Here is a 17,864-nt window from a genome sequence, read left to right as displayed (position 1 = left end):
TAAAATAAAGGTAGACAAAGCGATGGGGCCGGATGGTATACATCCAAGGGTGCTGAAGGAACTTAGGGAAGTTCTGGTAGCTCCGCTGACAGACTTTTTCAATGAGTCTCTAGAGTCGGGAGTGGTGCCGGAGGACTTTTAAAACGGAGAATGGTCAAGTTTCTGGAATTCTGTGGATTACAGGACTGGAGGCAACATGGATTCACTAGAGGTAGGTCTTGTAAGACAAATCTGATCAATTTCTTTGACTGAGTGACCAGAGAATTGGATAGAGGATGTGCGCTAGATGTGGTGTATTTAGATTTTAGCAAATCCTTTGACAGTGTTCCACACAGACGTCTGATAAATAAATTGAGTGCCTTTGGGATGGGTCCCAAAGTGTCAGGCTGGGTCGGGAGCTCAGAACGGTATTCAGGTACTCAAGCATTTTTCCCTGTCTGACCCGACGGGCTAACAGTCTATCTAATGTACCTTGGGCAATGGGGGGGATTAAGTGACTTGCCCAGGGTCAGAAGAAGCAGTGTAGGTTTGAACCCACAACCTCAGGTCGCTGAGGCTGTAGCTTTAACCACTGCGCCACACTCTTCCCCCCCCCCCCCTTCAGTGTGCAGTCTGCTTACTGCCACCTTGAATCCCTCAGAGGAACATATCTGCAACATTGCTAATGCACATAAAATAAGGTTATACAGTTAGCTACACATACTGAGGTATCGGCCATACTAATGTTTAACACACCATGCCAAAGCAGCCAAAAATAAGTTGTAAGGCAAAGATGTCCACAGCCAAACTCGGGATCATCCAAAGCAATCTTTATTGGTAACAGCAGATGCTGACTCAACACCGACAGTGTTTTGGTCAGAATGGCCTTTGTCAAGAGTCTAAACACACCTGCCTGACCCACTTTCTGATACAGAAAGCACAGTTATAGCCTGGAGTTCTTCTGCGTTGCTACTGCTTCACCTATTTTAGCATGAGGTAGTATGCTCGTGCCTTATTTTCATTTATTATATATTTTTAACTTTTTTAGTCTTTTGTTGATGTTCATTAAAAGGACTATTGCATATTGGGTACATTTTAAATTTTCGTTTTTATGATATATACATGTCAATATTACATTTTTGTGTACTTTTACTAAGGTGCGGTAGCCGATTTAGCACGCGCTAAACGCTAACGTGTCCATTATATCCTATGGATGCGTTGGCAAACGCCAAACTGGCTACCGCACCTTTAGTAAAAGGAGTAGTTTATTTGTTATCTCATATGGTACTTCATAGATTTATGCAGTGATTAAATTCATGTATTTAATTTTGTTGTTTCTTTTATGCATTATTTTATTTTTAACAAACTGAAGACAGTTATTTGTCGATGTATTTATGCGAACAAAAATACAGTATATTTCTATGATACTTTTAAAAACTCGTGAATATTTAGTTATAAGACAATGCATGTATATGAATGAAATGAGTATGTTTGTAGTTGAGGATGTAGGAGTCTGAGTATATGTTATATTGTTATTTATTTTGTAAACTGCCTAGACTTGAGGTGGTATATATATATTTTAAATAAATAAGCATTGTACTAGCTTTTTATTCTACTCTAACTCATGTTTTATGCATGTGGAGGGAGGACCATAATAAAAAGGAATGTCTATAAGTCTGATTTGGACATAGGGTGCTAGTCGGCCAAAATCAGCAGCGGCAAAATGTCCATTCTTGAAAAGTATATCTAAAATGTGTGTGTGTGTGTGTGGGGGGGGGGGGGGTTTCCCAAAAACATTATCTGGACATCCAGACTGCCACTACATCTATCTTTATACTACATTCTCGACCAAAAATTTGTCCCAAGTCCCACATGCCCAGAACAAGACCTTTTGGACATGGGAGGGGCCAGCATTGGTTTTTGGTTTTTTTTAATGTTTTATTTTATTTATAACCCACTTTTCCCAAAGTGGCTCACAAGTAATACATAATAAAAACAATCACACAAATAAGTGACCAGCGCTTACACCTAAACAGCTGTCTCAATGCCCATATTGTGATGGCCAGACATAGCAACAGAGCAGTGGGCACTGCTATGAACGTCACAAAAAAGGTGCCACATAAACAACTCACCAGAACTTCTATAGGTTATGGTGATCCCGTCCCCAAACCAACTATACCCACCTGTCTACAACCCCAATAGCCCTTATGGCTGCGACACCTATAAGGCAGAGTGGGGTTTTGCTCACATTTTCCACCATGAATGTATTGGTTAGAGTGACTTATGAGCCTGGGTCCTCCTCTCTGTGGTTCACTAGCCCACCCCCCAGACTACTTAAGCCACTTCTGTGCAGCTCTACTAGGCTTTCCTATGCCAGGTGCTGATGTTCCAGAGGCAGGTAAGTACGTTTTTATTCTGAACTTTATGGGGGTGTGACGGGGGGGGGGGGGGGTGTGTGGGGGTCTTTGTCTCTGCAGTGGTTATCTGGTCACTTTGGATACCTTTTGGGCACTTATACCTATCTTTACATCATCTAACTCAATTATCTCTGCCCACATCCTGTCCTAACCATTCCTCCAAAAATGTCCCTTTCAGCTCTGGGCACACAGAGGCCTAAAATGTCCCTGGATACAACTAAAAAGCCATGTCGATTATCGACACTTGGACGACCAGTCTTTTAGATCGTTCAAGTGCCAACTTGGGCGGGTTTTTAGATGTATTTAAGTTTCAATTATGAGCCCCATATTGTTTACAACTATTGTTTAAATTTTTGTTTTATGTACATATATTTTGGTTTGTTGGACTCTTGACACAGGCTATTCTGACCGAAACACTGTCCATGTCGAGTCTACATCGGCTATTACCAATAAAGATTGCTTTGGATGATCCTGAGTTTGGCTGTGGACATTTCTGCCTTACGACTTTGATTATTGGTTGCTTTGATGCTCTCGTTTTGGTTTCCTTCCGGCTTTTTCTTCAGTGTTAACACAACCTGCCTCCATGTTAACTGTAAGGCACAGTCTCCCATTCATTCTCTGTTAAATGGTTAACACAGAACTTTGCATGCGCTAACTTCTTAGATACCATGTTATATGTTAGTTTGTACAGTAACTGTTGTGTTAACAGCTAATGCAGCTTAGTAAATAGGCCCTTTAATGTGCTATGCAAGCAGCATTAGTCAAGTTACTGCGTCTGAGAATTCATGGGTTATCAATTATAACATTATTACAAGAGAAAGTAAGGATTCACATATGTAAACATTGTAATTGAAAAATACAACACAAAATTACATTAAGTTCATGTTTTTAGAACATAAGCAGTGGTAGGGCCTTATTTTATAACAAATTTATAATTTCAGGCTGAAGGGCATTTTTAATATGTACTATTTCTTATTTTGCACACTATCATTTTATATATGCAAGTGAGTCTGGTAGAAAAGTAGCATGCAGAATTTAGTAATGGGAAAGTCTGCAAAAAAGATGAAACAAAAACTACATCTTAATAGGTGTAGATATTAAAAATAAAATTTGTGTGAAATTGATTTCATAGTTTATTTACCTACTAGTTATTGAGTTGCTTTGCATGATTTTTTACATTGGAGCAGCTCATATCAATCTGGATAACATTTTGCACATGGAATACCACACAATAAAATTTTATTCTGTGGAAAAGATGAAACACAGCAAATGACACTTTGTATGCTAAAATGCAAACATACTATCTCAGATTGTGTAGCAGCATGTTTCAGCGCTGGGCCCATTTTTTTTTTTCTGCATCATATATGGTGGCACTATATATTCCTTAGGTATTTGGCATTTCTCCCATGCTTTAAAATTGCCTATATGTAATTGTTTGCTGAGGTTTTCTAACAAGGTGAGAGACATAAAACTCTAGTCTCGCACAGCTTTGCATTAGAAAGGATTTACCACCTAACTCCTGGCAAGGGCCAGACTCCTGCTGTTCTTTGCTTTGCATCTAGCCTCTTCTGAAAGACTGTGTTGATAAACAACATGATAATAATAATTTAAAAAAATAATGTCAGTCCTTAGCATGTATGTGGAAATAAGGAAGATATGCCAAGATGTGACAGGTTCAATCTCATTCTCTCCCACTACCACAATGCTAAAGACTTACGAGCTAATTTAAGCAGTCCCTTGGCAGCTCATTTCTTTCTAGAAATTTAGCAATGTAAGGAGAAAAAAAAACAACACAAAAAACCCCAACTCTACTGCACCTTGGGAATATCATTACTACTGCTGCTGTCTTCAGATAGACTTTTCAGTATCTGCGCATGGCTGTTTGCATGATTTTGGTTCTGGATTCCAGAATGCCGATTCAGTTTCTAAAACCATAAAACTCCTCTGTTTCAGGAAAACAGTGCAGATGAAGCTTCCTTTTTCTACACAGTACTGCCAGGCTGAAAGCATGTCGATCTCACTACACCTTAAGGGTTTCAGGTAACAGAAGTGAAGGGGAAATTGTTTATTTTTTTTTATGGGATCTCATAATGGAAAAGAAAAAAAAGGCCTACTTAACAGGAATATCCACTTTCCATTAAGACTGTTCTTGGTACGTAAAGATGTGATGAACTGCTGCAAACAGAATCAATGAAGTGCTATAAAATACTGAAAGGCTGGTTGAAGACACTTTAAACAGAAAAAAAATAAAACAAATCAAGACAACAAAATCAAGCAGCATGTTAAAAAAACAAACAAACCTCCAATTCAATATTAAACTAATTGCTCACGTACCGTACTTCCAATAGTTAGCTCCAAAGAAAACTCTGCTATATGTTTCCAGCATTCTTGTTTGTCTTCAAGTGCCTTTCTGGGAAAACACTGAAATTTTCACAAGTCACTGTAAGTCCATAGCATGGACTGCAGGGACTTGTAAATTAAACTGATAAGGAGGAGGAGAATATTTTATTTAGCAGGGCCAAATAAGGACATTGTGTATTTTCAGGAACACAATACACAACAGCAGCTATTTCATTTGGGTTAGTAAATCAGAGAACTAACTAACATCTATAGTGTACCATAAGCCAGAGGACCTTTAAGTTCTTCATAATTTATATCATAGCGACAAACAAGGAAGCTATGTTACAAGTTAGTTTATGTATGTATACATATATATATATATTGCCAATTATTTTTCCCATTCCAGTTTGCAGACAGTTTAAACGTTGTAAATTTCTAACACAAATGTTCTACTACACAAGTGCTCAATAAATGTCCTGTGTTTTTCTGTCTGTTGAACCTGCCCTCCTTTTCATTTGGAAGGGGCTTTCTTCCATGTTTAAGATCTTTCTTGATCCCTGCCTATGACAGATCACATATGCCCTCGTGTAGCAAGTTTATCAAAAACTGGCTTCAGTCACATATTGTCTTCTAATCTAGTGCTCAGCAGAGATGTAAGTGTCAGTGTGAAATGAAAGATCTGTTTATAGAAGAATCTGCCAATCAGTGCCAGCTGCAGAAGGCAGGTTTCCCCAGTCATTCAGTCAAGTTCAAAAATCTTTTTTTTTTTTTCCAGTAGCTTGCCGAGTTTAATGCTTTCAAATTTTAGTCAAATGGGCGCTTCAGCAGGCGATCATAGGCACTCCCCTCTTCAGACTCGAGAAATGAAGGCCAAGCCAAGACTGCTTGGAATCTGAATGGTTTCCAGAGCAAGAGAGGAAGGGTTAAAAGGGAAGGTCACGGGGAAGATGTGTTTTGCATCCATTAGCAGCTGAGGGGAATCTTTCCTGTCTCGCAAACGAATCTGAAAAGAAAAAAAGAATGCACAGGAGTTAGGCATTCTGCTTCTAAAGGAGAAACCAGAGCAGGATACAAAGGGCTGAAGTTAAAATTTTTTGTAAACTGTCTTACAGCTGAGGTCTAGGTAACTCAAAAACCATGTGCCTCAGGGGGCAAAGGACAGCAGGGTGAAGATGAAGCATTCTATACAGTGGCATGGCGACGATTGGAGGTGCCTTGGGCATTGGTATCTCCCCGTACCCTCTTTTCTGTCACCCCCCCCCCCCCCCAATCCCCATGTCACACTTGCGCCCATCCTTTCCCCCATATCTCTTTAAATCTTTGCTGACACGAGCAGCTTCTTGGGCCTGCTACTCACTCTGGTATTAGCTTTCCCTCTGATGTCACTTCCTGGCCCCGTGACCAGAAAGTGATTTCAGAGGGGCCCCTGCGAGCAGCAGGCCAGAGAAGTTGCTCATGCTGGCGAAAATTTAAAGAGGTTGGGGGAAAGGGAAGACACGAGTGTAGTATTGGGAGGCGGAGAGGTGCCAGCACCCCCAAGATGGAGGGTGGCAAAGCTATAAAGGGGCACCTACATGCAGTACAGAAATCCACTACTCTAGAATAGCTCCTGGACACCCAGATAACATTATAAAGTACTGACATAAAACTGCATCGGTGCACCACCCATGTGTGCTAGATGGAAGTAGGTGACACTAACCCCCTCTTTTACGAAACTGCGATAGCAAGTTTCTAGCATGAGGAGCCATGCTGAATGGCCTGTGCTGTTCCCACTGCTCATAGGAACTCAATGAGCGTTGGGAGCAGCACAGGCTATTCAGTGCAGCTCCCCGCGCTAGAAACTGCTATCACAGTTTGGTAAAAGGAGGCCTAAGTGCAGCAAATGATGTATGTTACTGATAGCTGGTTATGTCTCTAACATATAGAGTGCTATCTGCCCCCTTGCATTTATAAGAATAGCCTTACTGGGTCAGATCAATGGTCCATCAAGCCCAGTAGCCCGTTCCCACAGTGGCCAATCCAGGTCACTAGTACCTGGCAAAAACTCAGAGTAGCAACATTCCATGCTACCAATCCAGGGCAAGCAGTGGCTTCCCCCATGTCTTTCTCAATAACAGACTTTAACTCCAGAAAATTGTTCAATCCTTTCTTAAAACCAGCTACGCTATCTGCTCTTACCACAACCTCTGGCAACGCGTTCCAGAGCTTAACTATTCTCTGAGTGAAAAAAAAATTCCTCCTATTGCTTTTAAAAGTATTTCCCTGTAACTTTGAGTTGTCTCCTAGTCTTTGTAATTTTTTATGGAGTACAAAATCGATCCACTTGTACCCATTCTACACCACTCAAGATTTTGTAGACTTCCATCATATCTCCCCTCAGCCGTCTCTTTTCCAAGCTGAAGAACCCTAACCTTTTTAGTCTTTCCTCATACGAGAGGAGTTCCATCCCCTTTATCAGCGTGGTCACTCTTCTTTGAACCTTTTCTAGTGCCTTATAGAATAGCATCCAGAGCGATTAAGTGTGTATAATTAAACCCTGCATTTATTAACTCAACGAATCCCCTGTTATACAAAGCCATGCAGCAAAAGCCCAAAGCTGCTGTTTAGATCCCTATGGGCTTTGGGGCAGTTACTGCAATGGCCCATGCTAATTGGCTTCATTAAGAAAGCCCTAAATCAGTTCATTCCTAAAGAACCTTAACCAGTCAACAGGCTGCAGAGAAAACTAAGGCACTATCACTGTAGCTATCAAAGAATGACATGGGGACAATGAGTTGTTTGATGACTCCATTGAGGCAGCTACCAAATGTTTACATCTGAGCATGAGAAGTCGTTTGCTTCCATTATCAGGCCAAAGCCAAAACCTTCCACTGCTAAGGGTTATAGGCCTACTCCATCCTTCCAGAGGCGATTTCCTCAGAAGACAGCCCCTTATTTAGGGCCGCCTCCTAAGAAGCAGCAGCAAAAACCTCAGACTCCTGCTGCACCTAAAGCCTCTAAGTCTTTTTGACCATCTAACACAAAGCATAACCTCAATGTTCAGCCTCTGTCCTCTCCTCTTCCCATTGGGGGTCGTCTCCATCTTTTTTTCCAACGATAGGACCTCTGGGTCCTAACAATCATCAGGGAAGGTTACTCTCTTTACTTCATCCAGGTTCCACCAGATCGTCACCCAAGAGAGTATCCTTCCAATCCATCCCAGACCATCCTTCTTCTTCAGGAAGCTCAAGCTCTGCTTCATCTCTGGGCCATTGAAGAGGTTCCTCTGGAACAGCAGAGCAGGAGGTTTTACTCCCGTTACTTCCTTGTCCTGAAGAAGACGGGGGATCTGCGACCTACATTGGATCTCAGAGTTCTCAACAAATTTCTTTTCAAATAAAAATTTCAGATGCTGTCTCTAGCATCCTTGTATCCCCTTCTGGAGCAGAATGATTGGTTATGCTTTCTGGCTCTCAAAGAGGCTTACACTCGTATTCCCATTCATCCAGCCTCTCAAGTTCCTCAGATTTCGGGTGGGAAATCATCATTGTCAGTACAGAGTGCTACCCTTCGCCTGGCATCATTTCCCAGAGTGTTCACCTTGTAGTAGTAGCAGCAGCTCTGCGCAACGATGGTCTTCAGGTTTTCCCATATCTGGACGACTGGCTCATCAAAGATTCAACATCTCAGGGGATTATTGTAGCGACCCAATGGACTACTTGGTTCCTCCAAAGTTGGGGTTTGAAATAACTTTCCAAAATCCCAGTTCCAGCCCTCTCAGACTCTACAGTTCATTGGCGCTGTACTGGACACTGTGCAACTCGGAGCATTCCTTCCTCAACAACGTCAGAATGCTCTCATTCAACTTTGTCAAAAAGTATCATCTCTCATTTAACTTTCAGCGAGGCACATGATGGCTCTCCTCGGTCACATGGCCTCTACTGTTCACGTGACTCTTTTTGCCAGACTTCATCTCAGAATTCCTCAGGGGAGGGAATTATTCTCTTTATCATATATTATAAATAAAATATTATAATAGATGATATTCTTACATGAAAATAACGTAATAAAGGGAGGGGGAAAAGGTTCATATTTAAATAATAATTGATAAAATCATTACAATATATATATTGTATAACTTTATAAGAAAAATAATTACAATTATATGATATATAAAACCATAAGAAAAATAAGACAAGAAATGTTATATATAAAATATTTTATAAAAATATCAAGTGTATTGTTAAGATAATTGTATGAAAATTTATGACACTTGTTGTTAAATGGAAAAAAAATTCAATAAAAAAAAAAACTTAAACAAGAATTCCTCAGTGGACCCTGGCATCTCAGTGGGCACAGGTTTTGGACCCACTCTCTCAGCACATTACAGTGACACCTTCGTTGAGACAGTCTCTTCACTGGTGGATGCTCTCTTCCAATCTCTCCAGAGGTTTACTATTTCACACGTCCCCTCATCAGAAGGTCCTCAAGACAGATTCCTCAACCTACACTTGGGGGGCTCATCTCAATGGTCTCCATACTCAAGGCCATTGGTCCAGCACAGATCATCAGTGTCACATAAATCTGTTGGAACTCGGAGCAATCTTCAGTACTCTCAAAGCTTTTCAGCATCTTCTTCATGATCAAGTAGTCCTCACTCGTACGGACAACCAAGTCGCCATGTACTACGTCAACAAACAGAGAGGAACAGGATTCTCTCCCTCTCTGCTAGGAAGCTCACAAGGTTTGGAATTGGGCGATTCTTCACAACACCTTCCTGAAAACGGTCTACATTCAAGGAGAGCAAAACTGTCTGGCGGACAAATTGAATCGTCTTCTGCAACCTCACGAATGGACACTCAATTCCTCACCTCTCCATCACATTTTTTTCTCAGTGGAGGTCTCCTCAGATAGATCTCTTTGCGTCTCCCCACAACAACAAACTGCCTCAGTTCTGCTCCAAGATATACTCTCCTTATCGCCTCAAGGCAGATGCTTTTCTTCTGGAATGGACGAATCAGTTTCTGTATGCTTTTCCTCCATTTCCTCTCATTCTCAAGACACTCGTCAAACTCAAACACGAACATGCCACCATGATTCTCATAGCTCCTCAGTGGCCCACACAACCGTGGTTCTCCCTTCTACTTCAACTCACTATTTATGTCATATCCCATTTAGTTAAATGCACCTATTATTCATTTTACAGGCCCCAAAATTATGTTGGACAAGGACTGGATAGGACAGAAAAAGCACGTGTAACTACCACATGTTTCTCGTTTCTTAAAAATTTGACATACCCTTTTAATATTGTCAAAGCGGTATACATGACATTAAATATAAAGTTTAAAACTAAATAAAAATACCACTCAAAATTAATAACGTAGGGTAATTATTAGACAAATTGGAACATAAGGAATGGAGGGTGGAACTACACTCATTCGTAGAAAAGAGGAGAAAGGGTAGTACAAGAGGGAAGTTATACTCTTCCTTAATTATCTTTAAGTTTTGGAAAGTCATTGAATTGATCAAGATTGTATGTGTCCTTAAACATAAAGGTTTTTAAGTTCATTTTAAATTTATCAATGTTTTTCTCTTCTCTTAAATGGGCGGGTAAAGAATTCCAGTGTTCAGGCGCACTTAACGAAAAGATATGTTTACAGGTAGTGTCATAAAAGATGTCTGACTGAGAGAATCTGTAATAGATTTTGGGTATTTGATCTTAACATTCTAATGCAACTGTAAGGAATAATCAGCCAGTCCAGGAAAGTGGGTGTATGAAGGGATTTATTTTAAATGTTAACTGTATAAAATTTTATATGTAATTTGGTGTGTTATCGGAAGCCAGTGTGATTTTATAAAGAATGGGGTTACATTATCAATTTTTTTCCCTTTATGTATAAGTTTAACAGCAGTGTTTTGACTAATTTGTAGCCTACGAAGTGCTTTTTGAGGGAGGCCATAATATAACGAATTACAGTAGTCTAACTGAGAGATGACTAAGGAATGAAAAAGAATGTTAAGAGAGGAGGGTTCTAATAGATTTGATATCGATCTAATCATTCTTAGTTTGTAAAAGCACTTTTTAACGACAGAAACTATTTGTGTGTGGAACAAGGCACAATGAAATGATGCACACTGCAGGAACTCTGTGACCTTACCTGGATAGTCCGAATAAACAATACGGAGACTCTTTCTTCAAACTCATTGACTGGTGTATACAAATTCAAAACTTTTACAATCTGTGTGAAGGAAAAAAAAGTACTCTTAATTTATTGTGAAGATTCTCACATCTTATTTTGCTTTGGACAGAAATAGTAAACAGAATTAACAGAAGAGGCGATTATGGTACAGCACATGCTTTTTACGTACAGTACTGAATTAACCAGCTTTACAAGTTCTTAATTACTTGACTTTTTTGCTGTGAAATTATAAAGCTGGACTTGGGGCCGTAATCCTTATAGCCACAAAACAGAAGTAAATCTTTTTTTTTTTTTTTTGCATTTGAGAAACAGCAATACAATCTGAATGCACTTCAGACGTAACCTAAAAACCCATTTGTACCATAGGTTCTTGATAGAACATTGATCTATAGATCTGTATACTTTGCAGACTCTGCTCAGTCTTTAGATCACTGTTTTTGTATTAAGTGCAGGTTTTGTTCACCCTTTAGATAATTCTGTTAACCGCATTGAACTACCAGGTGTATAGCGATATATACTGTATATATTAGAATACAAGTTGATCTGAATATAAGTCGAGACCCCCTTTTCCCCCCAAAAAGAGGAAAAAATGGTTGACTCGAATATAAGATGGGCGGCTTAATATTCAAGTGTCCTGTCCTGCCAGGGTCTGCACCCAGCACCCACTCACTCACTGCCCTGTCAGGCTCTGCACCCAGCACCCTCCCTGCCAGGCACTGCACCCAGCCCCCTTCCCTCCCCACCTTGCCAGGTTCTCCACCCTGTTCCTCCCTCCCAGGCTCTGCACCCAGCCCCCTTCCCTCCCCAACTTGCCAGGTTCTCCACCCTGTTCCTCCCTCCCAGGCTCTGCACCCTGTGTGCTCCTTCCCTGCCCTTCCTGAATGGCTCCTACAAATTTTCATAAGACTTGCTGCAGCCATTTAGGAAGCCGCTCAGCGCCAAGCAGCATGCTCCTACTCTGTACACCTGAACCACCAAAACACGCAGCAGCAGCGTAGGAGCGTGGAAAGCTCACTCCTGCCTGCTACACCTCTGGACCACCAGGGATTCCAGGTATGCGGATCATACAGAAGGTGCAGCAGCATGCAGGATACCAGCAGAGAGGAGGTACAATGGACAGGGCAGGGAGGGGAGACAGGGTACAGAGTCTTGTGGCCCGGCAGAGGCTTGCAACATGTCTGGGAGGAGGGCGGGTGAGCGCTGGCCTGAATATATAAACCGAGACCCCCCCATTTATGGGCCAAAAATCTATTTATATTCGAGTATATACAGTAAATAAAATTTTATGTTATGAAGATCAGTTATGTACATAAAATATCATACCAAACATTTCTAGTGTGGAAAGTCCAGAAATGCAAAAACACATTATGGTGAATAAGAGGTTTATATTTAATGTAAAATAACCATTACAGATTAAACTGAATGCTAGACCTGGGATCTCATCTAAACAGTTATACGTGATGGGCCAGGTGGTCTTTATCTGCCATCATGTTTCTATGTTTTTTTGTTTTTGAATTTTATGATAATTTTGTTTATTTGTGTTTATTTTAATTATAGATGTAATAAGCCACCAGGAGTTTAGATTGTTTGGCCTATAAGTATTTATCTATTTATATATAAAGTCACCAGCTGGAGCTTTTTAACAGAACTGCACTCCCCCCCTCCGAAGGGGGGGGACAGGGATGTATATTAGCAGCACTGACTCCTGATGAATCAATAGCTCACAGAGACCTGAAATGTGCTGCTGCTAGAGAAAGCTTTCCAGCATTACCTGTGCAGTAGTGAGAGCATTGCACATGGAGCAAATGGCCTCAGCATCTTCATCTGTTTTCTTTTTCACTTGTAGCAGCTGTGCAGCCTGTATTAATGGCTCCAGGGTCTCCTTGGCACCACTGTTCATCAGATTCTTGTCACGCAGCCATTCTTCAAGCTGGCTCACGTTGTACCTGGAGAGAAGAGCCATGGATGGTAAGTCTGCAAATCTCGAGAGCTAACTGCTCTCCGTTCATTGACTGGAATGGGACAAATATTAGCCAATCACTTTCCTGACTGAATATTCCGTGGCACGCCTCTTTTCTAAAAAAAATGTTGCTGAGGGGAATACTGTTATAATTTACAACTGTGGCAAAACTACAATGAAACTACTGTCAAATTCAGGCTTCTTCAAATAGGAACTATTCCAAGATATGAAGAATATAATTGTCTAGCATAAGATCAGTAGTCTGTAATTCCTTTAGCTGTATAAAGCATGAGACAAGGCACTGCCCTAGCCAGATTTCCATAACTGCTCTCATAGGTCTCACAGCTAGGGTTATCAGATTTTCCAAACAGAAAATCTAGACACCTAGACCCACCCCCAGGACTGCCCAGTTTCACCTGCCCCCAATTCCCCCCCCCCCCCTCCGCTGACTGTTCTCATCAGGCAGGAGGGCATGCGCGAATGCCCTCCTGCCCAACAGGGATTTCTTGGAAGCTTTTCAAAACCCGGACCTAGTACCGGGTTTTGAAAAGCTGTCCAGACTCCTGGACATGTCCTCAAAAGTTTTGATATCACACATCTTCCCCTCACTCAAGAATTTAAATTTCTGCATCTTCAGGAAGGAAAGAAGAACTCTAGGACAGAGGTCATGTCTGCCAGAACCTTCCGGAAAAAAGGAGACTTTTGCCTTTTGAGTGTTCATTTTTAAGAGTTTGGAAACAAGCAAGGTTTATATATTTATTTTTGCCCAATACTTAAATCTCTCTCTTTATTCTTAAGCCCCCTTGATGCATGTCTGGCAGTCTGTTTTCAGTTTAAAAACCTTGAGAAACTCTTATGCAGTGTGGAAGTATGGAACTCTCAGAGTAAGTATTAATCTGTAGTGTTCTCTGAGCTTCATCATGTCCATGTCTCCTTCCACCTGCTGTACCAAGTTCATATCTAGCCAGTCAATCTGTCCCTAGTAAGCAGGGATGAAATACTCAGCTTCTGAGATATTGTCGGAGTATCAATGTGTATTCTACTAGCCAGAAGGGGCAGCTGACTTTTTGAGGTCCATTTTATAAAAAGATGCCTTTGTTAGTATTTATTATTATTGCCTTTATAAAATAGACAAAAACCCTCCCAAATAGCTCTGCACACAGTTTATACAAAATATAGTTTGTGAGGAGGGAAACTCTGATCAAGATCCAAGCCATCAATGCAGTCATCTTATCCGCTAGTATAGGCACAGTTATAACTATAATCATAGTCCCTCCTGTTAAACCAAAGAGCATGCTCATAAATGAGTTTTAGACCATGAAACTCTAAAGTGCAAGTCTTGAAAAAGCATTCAGTCTTTCAGCTTATCTGGAGTAGCATCACTTTCTGTCACACTTAATGAACTTGCTTCAAAACAGCCCCAAAGCCTTGCCAAGTTTCTTAATTACTGATTCAGGGGCTGGGGGAAATATACCATATATACTGTATATATATGTGTATGTGTTTGTGTGTGTATGACATGAGATAGAGATATGTATGTATATGGGTAAAAAGGTGTGTGATCAGCTGTGAGGATTTTGCTTAATAGGCATGTGAATATTTATTTTCAATACTGCTGTTTGTTGCATCTCAACTATTGCTCATCATTCACCTTCCAGAGCCCTAGAAGATTTGGGGTTAAAAAGAAATTTTTACCTGGATGTAGAAAATGAGTTGGGACAAATTTTTCCCTGTCCACCCAGGAACTCAATTTCCCCATCCCCACAAGTTTTGTCGTTGTTCCTGTTCCATTCCTGTAAGCTCTGCTTAACTGCACAAGCCTCAAACACTTATGATTTTAAAGTGTTTGAGGCTTGTGCAGATGAGGATGGAGCTTGCAGGGATGGGGCAGGGACAGGAAAAGAACTCGCTGGGATGGGAAAATTTGTCTCTGTGCCATTCTCTACCTGGGTACATCTATGCAATCTAAAACAGACATTGATCAGTAAATTACTAAATAAATCAACTGAAGTGGTTCACAACACACCCACAATGCTTCGCCCTCTCTCTCTTCTCACCGTATCTGCATGCCCTTGCTCCAAGAGCACATATCCTTGCGTAGAAGCAAGTTGTTCAGCGTGACTGCCCCGATGATGTAGAACATCTGCTTCACCACCTGCTTGATGAGCTCTGGGTCCATGCCATGTTGGCACATTACCGAGTGGAAGGTGTTGAGTTGTCTAATGATGGAGTCCAGGGTGTAGGTCCCTTCATCGGCAATGCTTGAGGTCCTCTTCCGCAGGCCTGTGGGCTTTACCCCTGAGACACCCTGGATAGTCTCATGCTCCAGCATTCCTGAAACTGGTAAAGCACAGCATGGTTATGAACAAGGTTGGGCAAAAATTTAACTAACACCAGGACTAATTATGCAAGAATAGCCTTTCTGGGCTGGGCATTTCCTGAACTACAGTCTAGCAAGCCAGGAATTCTTATTTTGCAATTTATGGATCATAAACCATAGAAACATGATTACAGACAGAACAGAGTCCTTGCCACAGAGACTGACACTAAACTGCAGATCACTTGGCTTCACTTAATTGGCAGATGTAAGATCTGCTGGCTCCCTGTAGCAGTACCTCCTAAGGGTTTAAAGGCAGCTAATATAGGGCTAAATGCACTAAAGATACCGAGGTGCTAATCATTTGCCTACAAATACAATCGATCATTCGCTCAGTGAGCAATTGACACATGCGCAGAGCTTTAACAACAGTGACAGGTGAAGCAGCCTCCTGTTACTGTTGTTAGGGCTTCCTTTTTCTTTTTAATTGCACAGATGTGTGTGTGTTACACAAGCAGAATCTGTCCCATTAAAAAAAAAAGCTCCCCCCCAAAAAAAAAAAATGGCAGGAGGGATGCCCAATGCCTCCTGCCACGCAGAACACCCCTACGCTATGCCCTCCCCTCCACAAACCCCCCAAAATGGCAGGAGGGATGCCCACTGCCACCGGGTACCCTCCCTACCCCAAATCTCCCCCATACCTTTTTAAAATGTTAGAAACAGGAAGCTCGCTCTCAGGCTCCTGCTTCAGGCCCACCCCTCCCAAGTGCATCATGTGATGCATGGGGGAGGGGCCAAAGGCCCTGAATGGTTCAGATGCCTAATTAGGCCCTCCTAAGAGGTGGGGCCTTAGGCATCCCTCCTGCCATTTGGGGGGGGGGGGGGGTGCAGTGGCTCCGGGATGCCTGGCGCAGAGGGGGTGGGCATTGTGCAGGGGTGTTCTACATGTCAGGAAGGATTGGGCATCCCTCCTGCCATTTGGGTTCAGCGGGAACAGTGGCTTGGGAGGGTTGCGTTTGACTGGAGTCTTTGGGAAGGGCCATCATTGGCGGTGGGGGACTTTTTTTTTTTTTTTTAATGGGACAGATATTTTACTTGTGGAACACACAAATTATTTGTGCTATTGAAGGAAAAAAAAACCCAAGCCAGGCAGATCTAGACAAGTCAGTTTTCACGATCGCTAAAACTCCTTTTTTTGGGGGGTGGCGGGGGGATTAGCCAGGCGATGTTGCTGCATCAATCACTTAGCTATTTTGTATGGGGTTTTAGCTAATTTGCATGGCTAGATTGGAAAATGGGCAATTGAGGGGAAAAACACTTTTGGCTGTTTTGTGCATCGGGTTGTTAACAGCAATCATCGCTAAAGCTGTTAAAACAGTTTTAGCGACGACTGCTGATTTTAGTGCATCTAGCCCATAATTCTTTTCAGAAACTAGTCTACTGTATTAGCAATGTGTTTAGAATGCAAAAATATAACATCAGGTCCTATAGGTGAGAGGCTTGCTGAGAAACACACTTGAACACAGACCTCCAGATGCAGATGATAGATCTGTGTATAAACTGATCGGACATTAACAATAAATTAACGTTAATTGGAAGTCATTAGCAGATATGCACAGATATGCCCTGCGTCCAATTCTATAACAGTGTGCCTAGATTTTATGGTGCATATTCACAACCTCAAAGGGGGTGTGGTCATGGGAGGGGCAATCCCAGGATTTAGGCAGAATGTTAGGGAATTATCTTAGTACAGATCATCCTGGCACCAGAGTGCCATTTATTGAATTCCCCCCAGAATATCATCTTTCAGTGTTTCCATCTCTGTAAATAATACTGTCATCGTTCCAGTCTCCTCTGCTCACAACCTTGGAGTTGTCTTCAATTCCAACCTCTCATTTTCTACACATATCCAACAAACTGCTAAGGCCTGTCGCTTCTATCTCTACAACATCACCAAAATTTGCCCCTTCCTCTCTGAGCACACTACCAGGACCCTTGTCTACACTCTCATAACCTCACACTTAGACAGTGGCGTACCAAGGGGGGGGGCGGGGGGGGGCGGTCCGCCCCGGGTACCAAGCCCTGAGGGGGTGCTCCCGGTCCGGTCCAGTTACCCCCCCCTGCGCCGGGTGTCGCGTCTGGAAACAGCCTGCAGCAAGATCGCGATGCCAGAGATCTTTGCCTGCTTCGACTGTTTCCTCCGCCACGGTCCTGCCCCTCCTCTGATGTCAGAGGAGGGGCGGGACCGCGGCGGAGGAAACAGCCGAAGCAGGCAAAAATCTCTGGCATCGCGCGATCTTGTTGCAGGCTGTTTCCCCAGGGCAGTAGCGTACCAAGGGGGGCGAGGGGGAGGTCCATCCCGGGTGCCGCCTTAGGGGGGGTGCACAGCTGGCCCGGTCCCTATCGCGCTCCTACCCTCCCAGCGAAAGCAGCATCGGCGCCATTATCGAAAAAGGTAATGGCGCCAGGCCTTGGAGCACCAAGGCAGACCGCTTCTCCCCCCTCCCAGCCGAAACCCCGCTGACCATCCTATCTCTCTCCCCCCCCCCCAAGTGAACCTTTCTGACCCTCCCAGCGAAAGCAGCAAACCTCCCTCCAGTAGCGTCGGCTTTATCCTCCCTCTGCCGCATCACTGATGACGTCATCAGTAACGCGGCAGAGGGAGGAGAAAG

At 42.4% G+C, this 17,864-nt stretch overlaps 1 protein-coding gene and 1 long non-coding RNA gene across 5 annotated transcripts in view; one reads left to right on the top strand and one right to left on the bottom strand.

The window, feature by feature from the left end:
- LOC117348317 overlaps positions 1-17,864 on the top strand; it is a 107,906-nt gene continuing 90,042 nt past the window's right edge. For all 4 annotated transcript variants that reach the window (XR_004536963.1, XR_004536960.1, XR_004536962.1 and 1 more), the window contains exons 1-3: positions 1-211; positions 4,350-4,436; positions 12,762-12,883. This is a non-coding gene — a long non-coding RNA (uncharacterized LOC117348317). The remainder of the gene's footprint in view (positions 212-4,349; positions 4,437-12,761; positions 12,884-17,864) is intronic.
- Positions 5,075-17,864, bottom strand: part of MYO5A (myosin VA) — a 247,546-nt gene continuing 234,756 nt past the window's right edge. The window contains 4 exon segments of the mRNA XM_033920300.1: positions 5,075-5,739; positions 10,874-10,954; positions 12,687-12,861; positions 14,933-15,215. Coding sequence (XP_033776191.1) covers positions 5,587-5,739; positions 10,874-10,954; positions 12,687-12,861; positions 14,933-15,215 — 692 coding nt within the window. The 3' untranslated portion in view covers positions 5,075-5,586.

The sequence above is a fragment of the Geotrypetes seraphini genome, chromosome 14, assembly GCF_902459505.1.
Source record: "Geotrypetes seraphini chromosome 14, aGeoSer1.1, whole genome shotgun sequence".
Taxonomy (NCBI): domain Eukaryota; kingdom Metazoa; phylum Chordata; class Amphibia; order Gymnophiona; family Dermophiidae; genus Geotrypetes; species Geotrypetes seraphini.
Note: the sequence above shows the minus strand (reverse complement) of the source record. Positions and strands in the feature narration are given on the sequence as shown.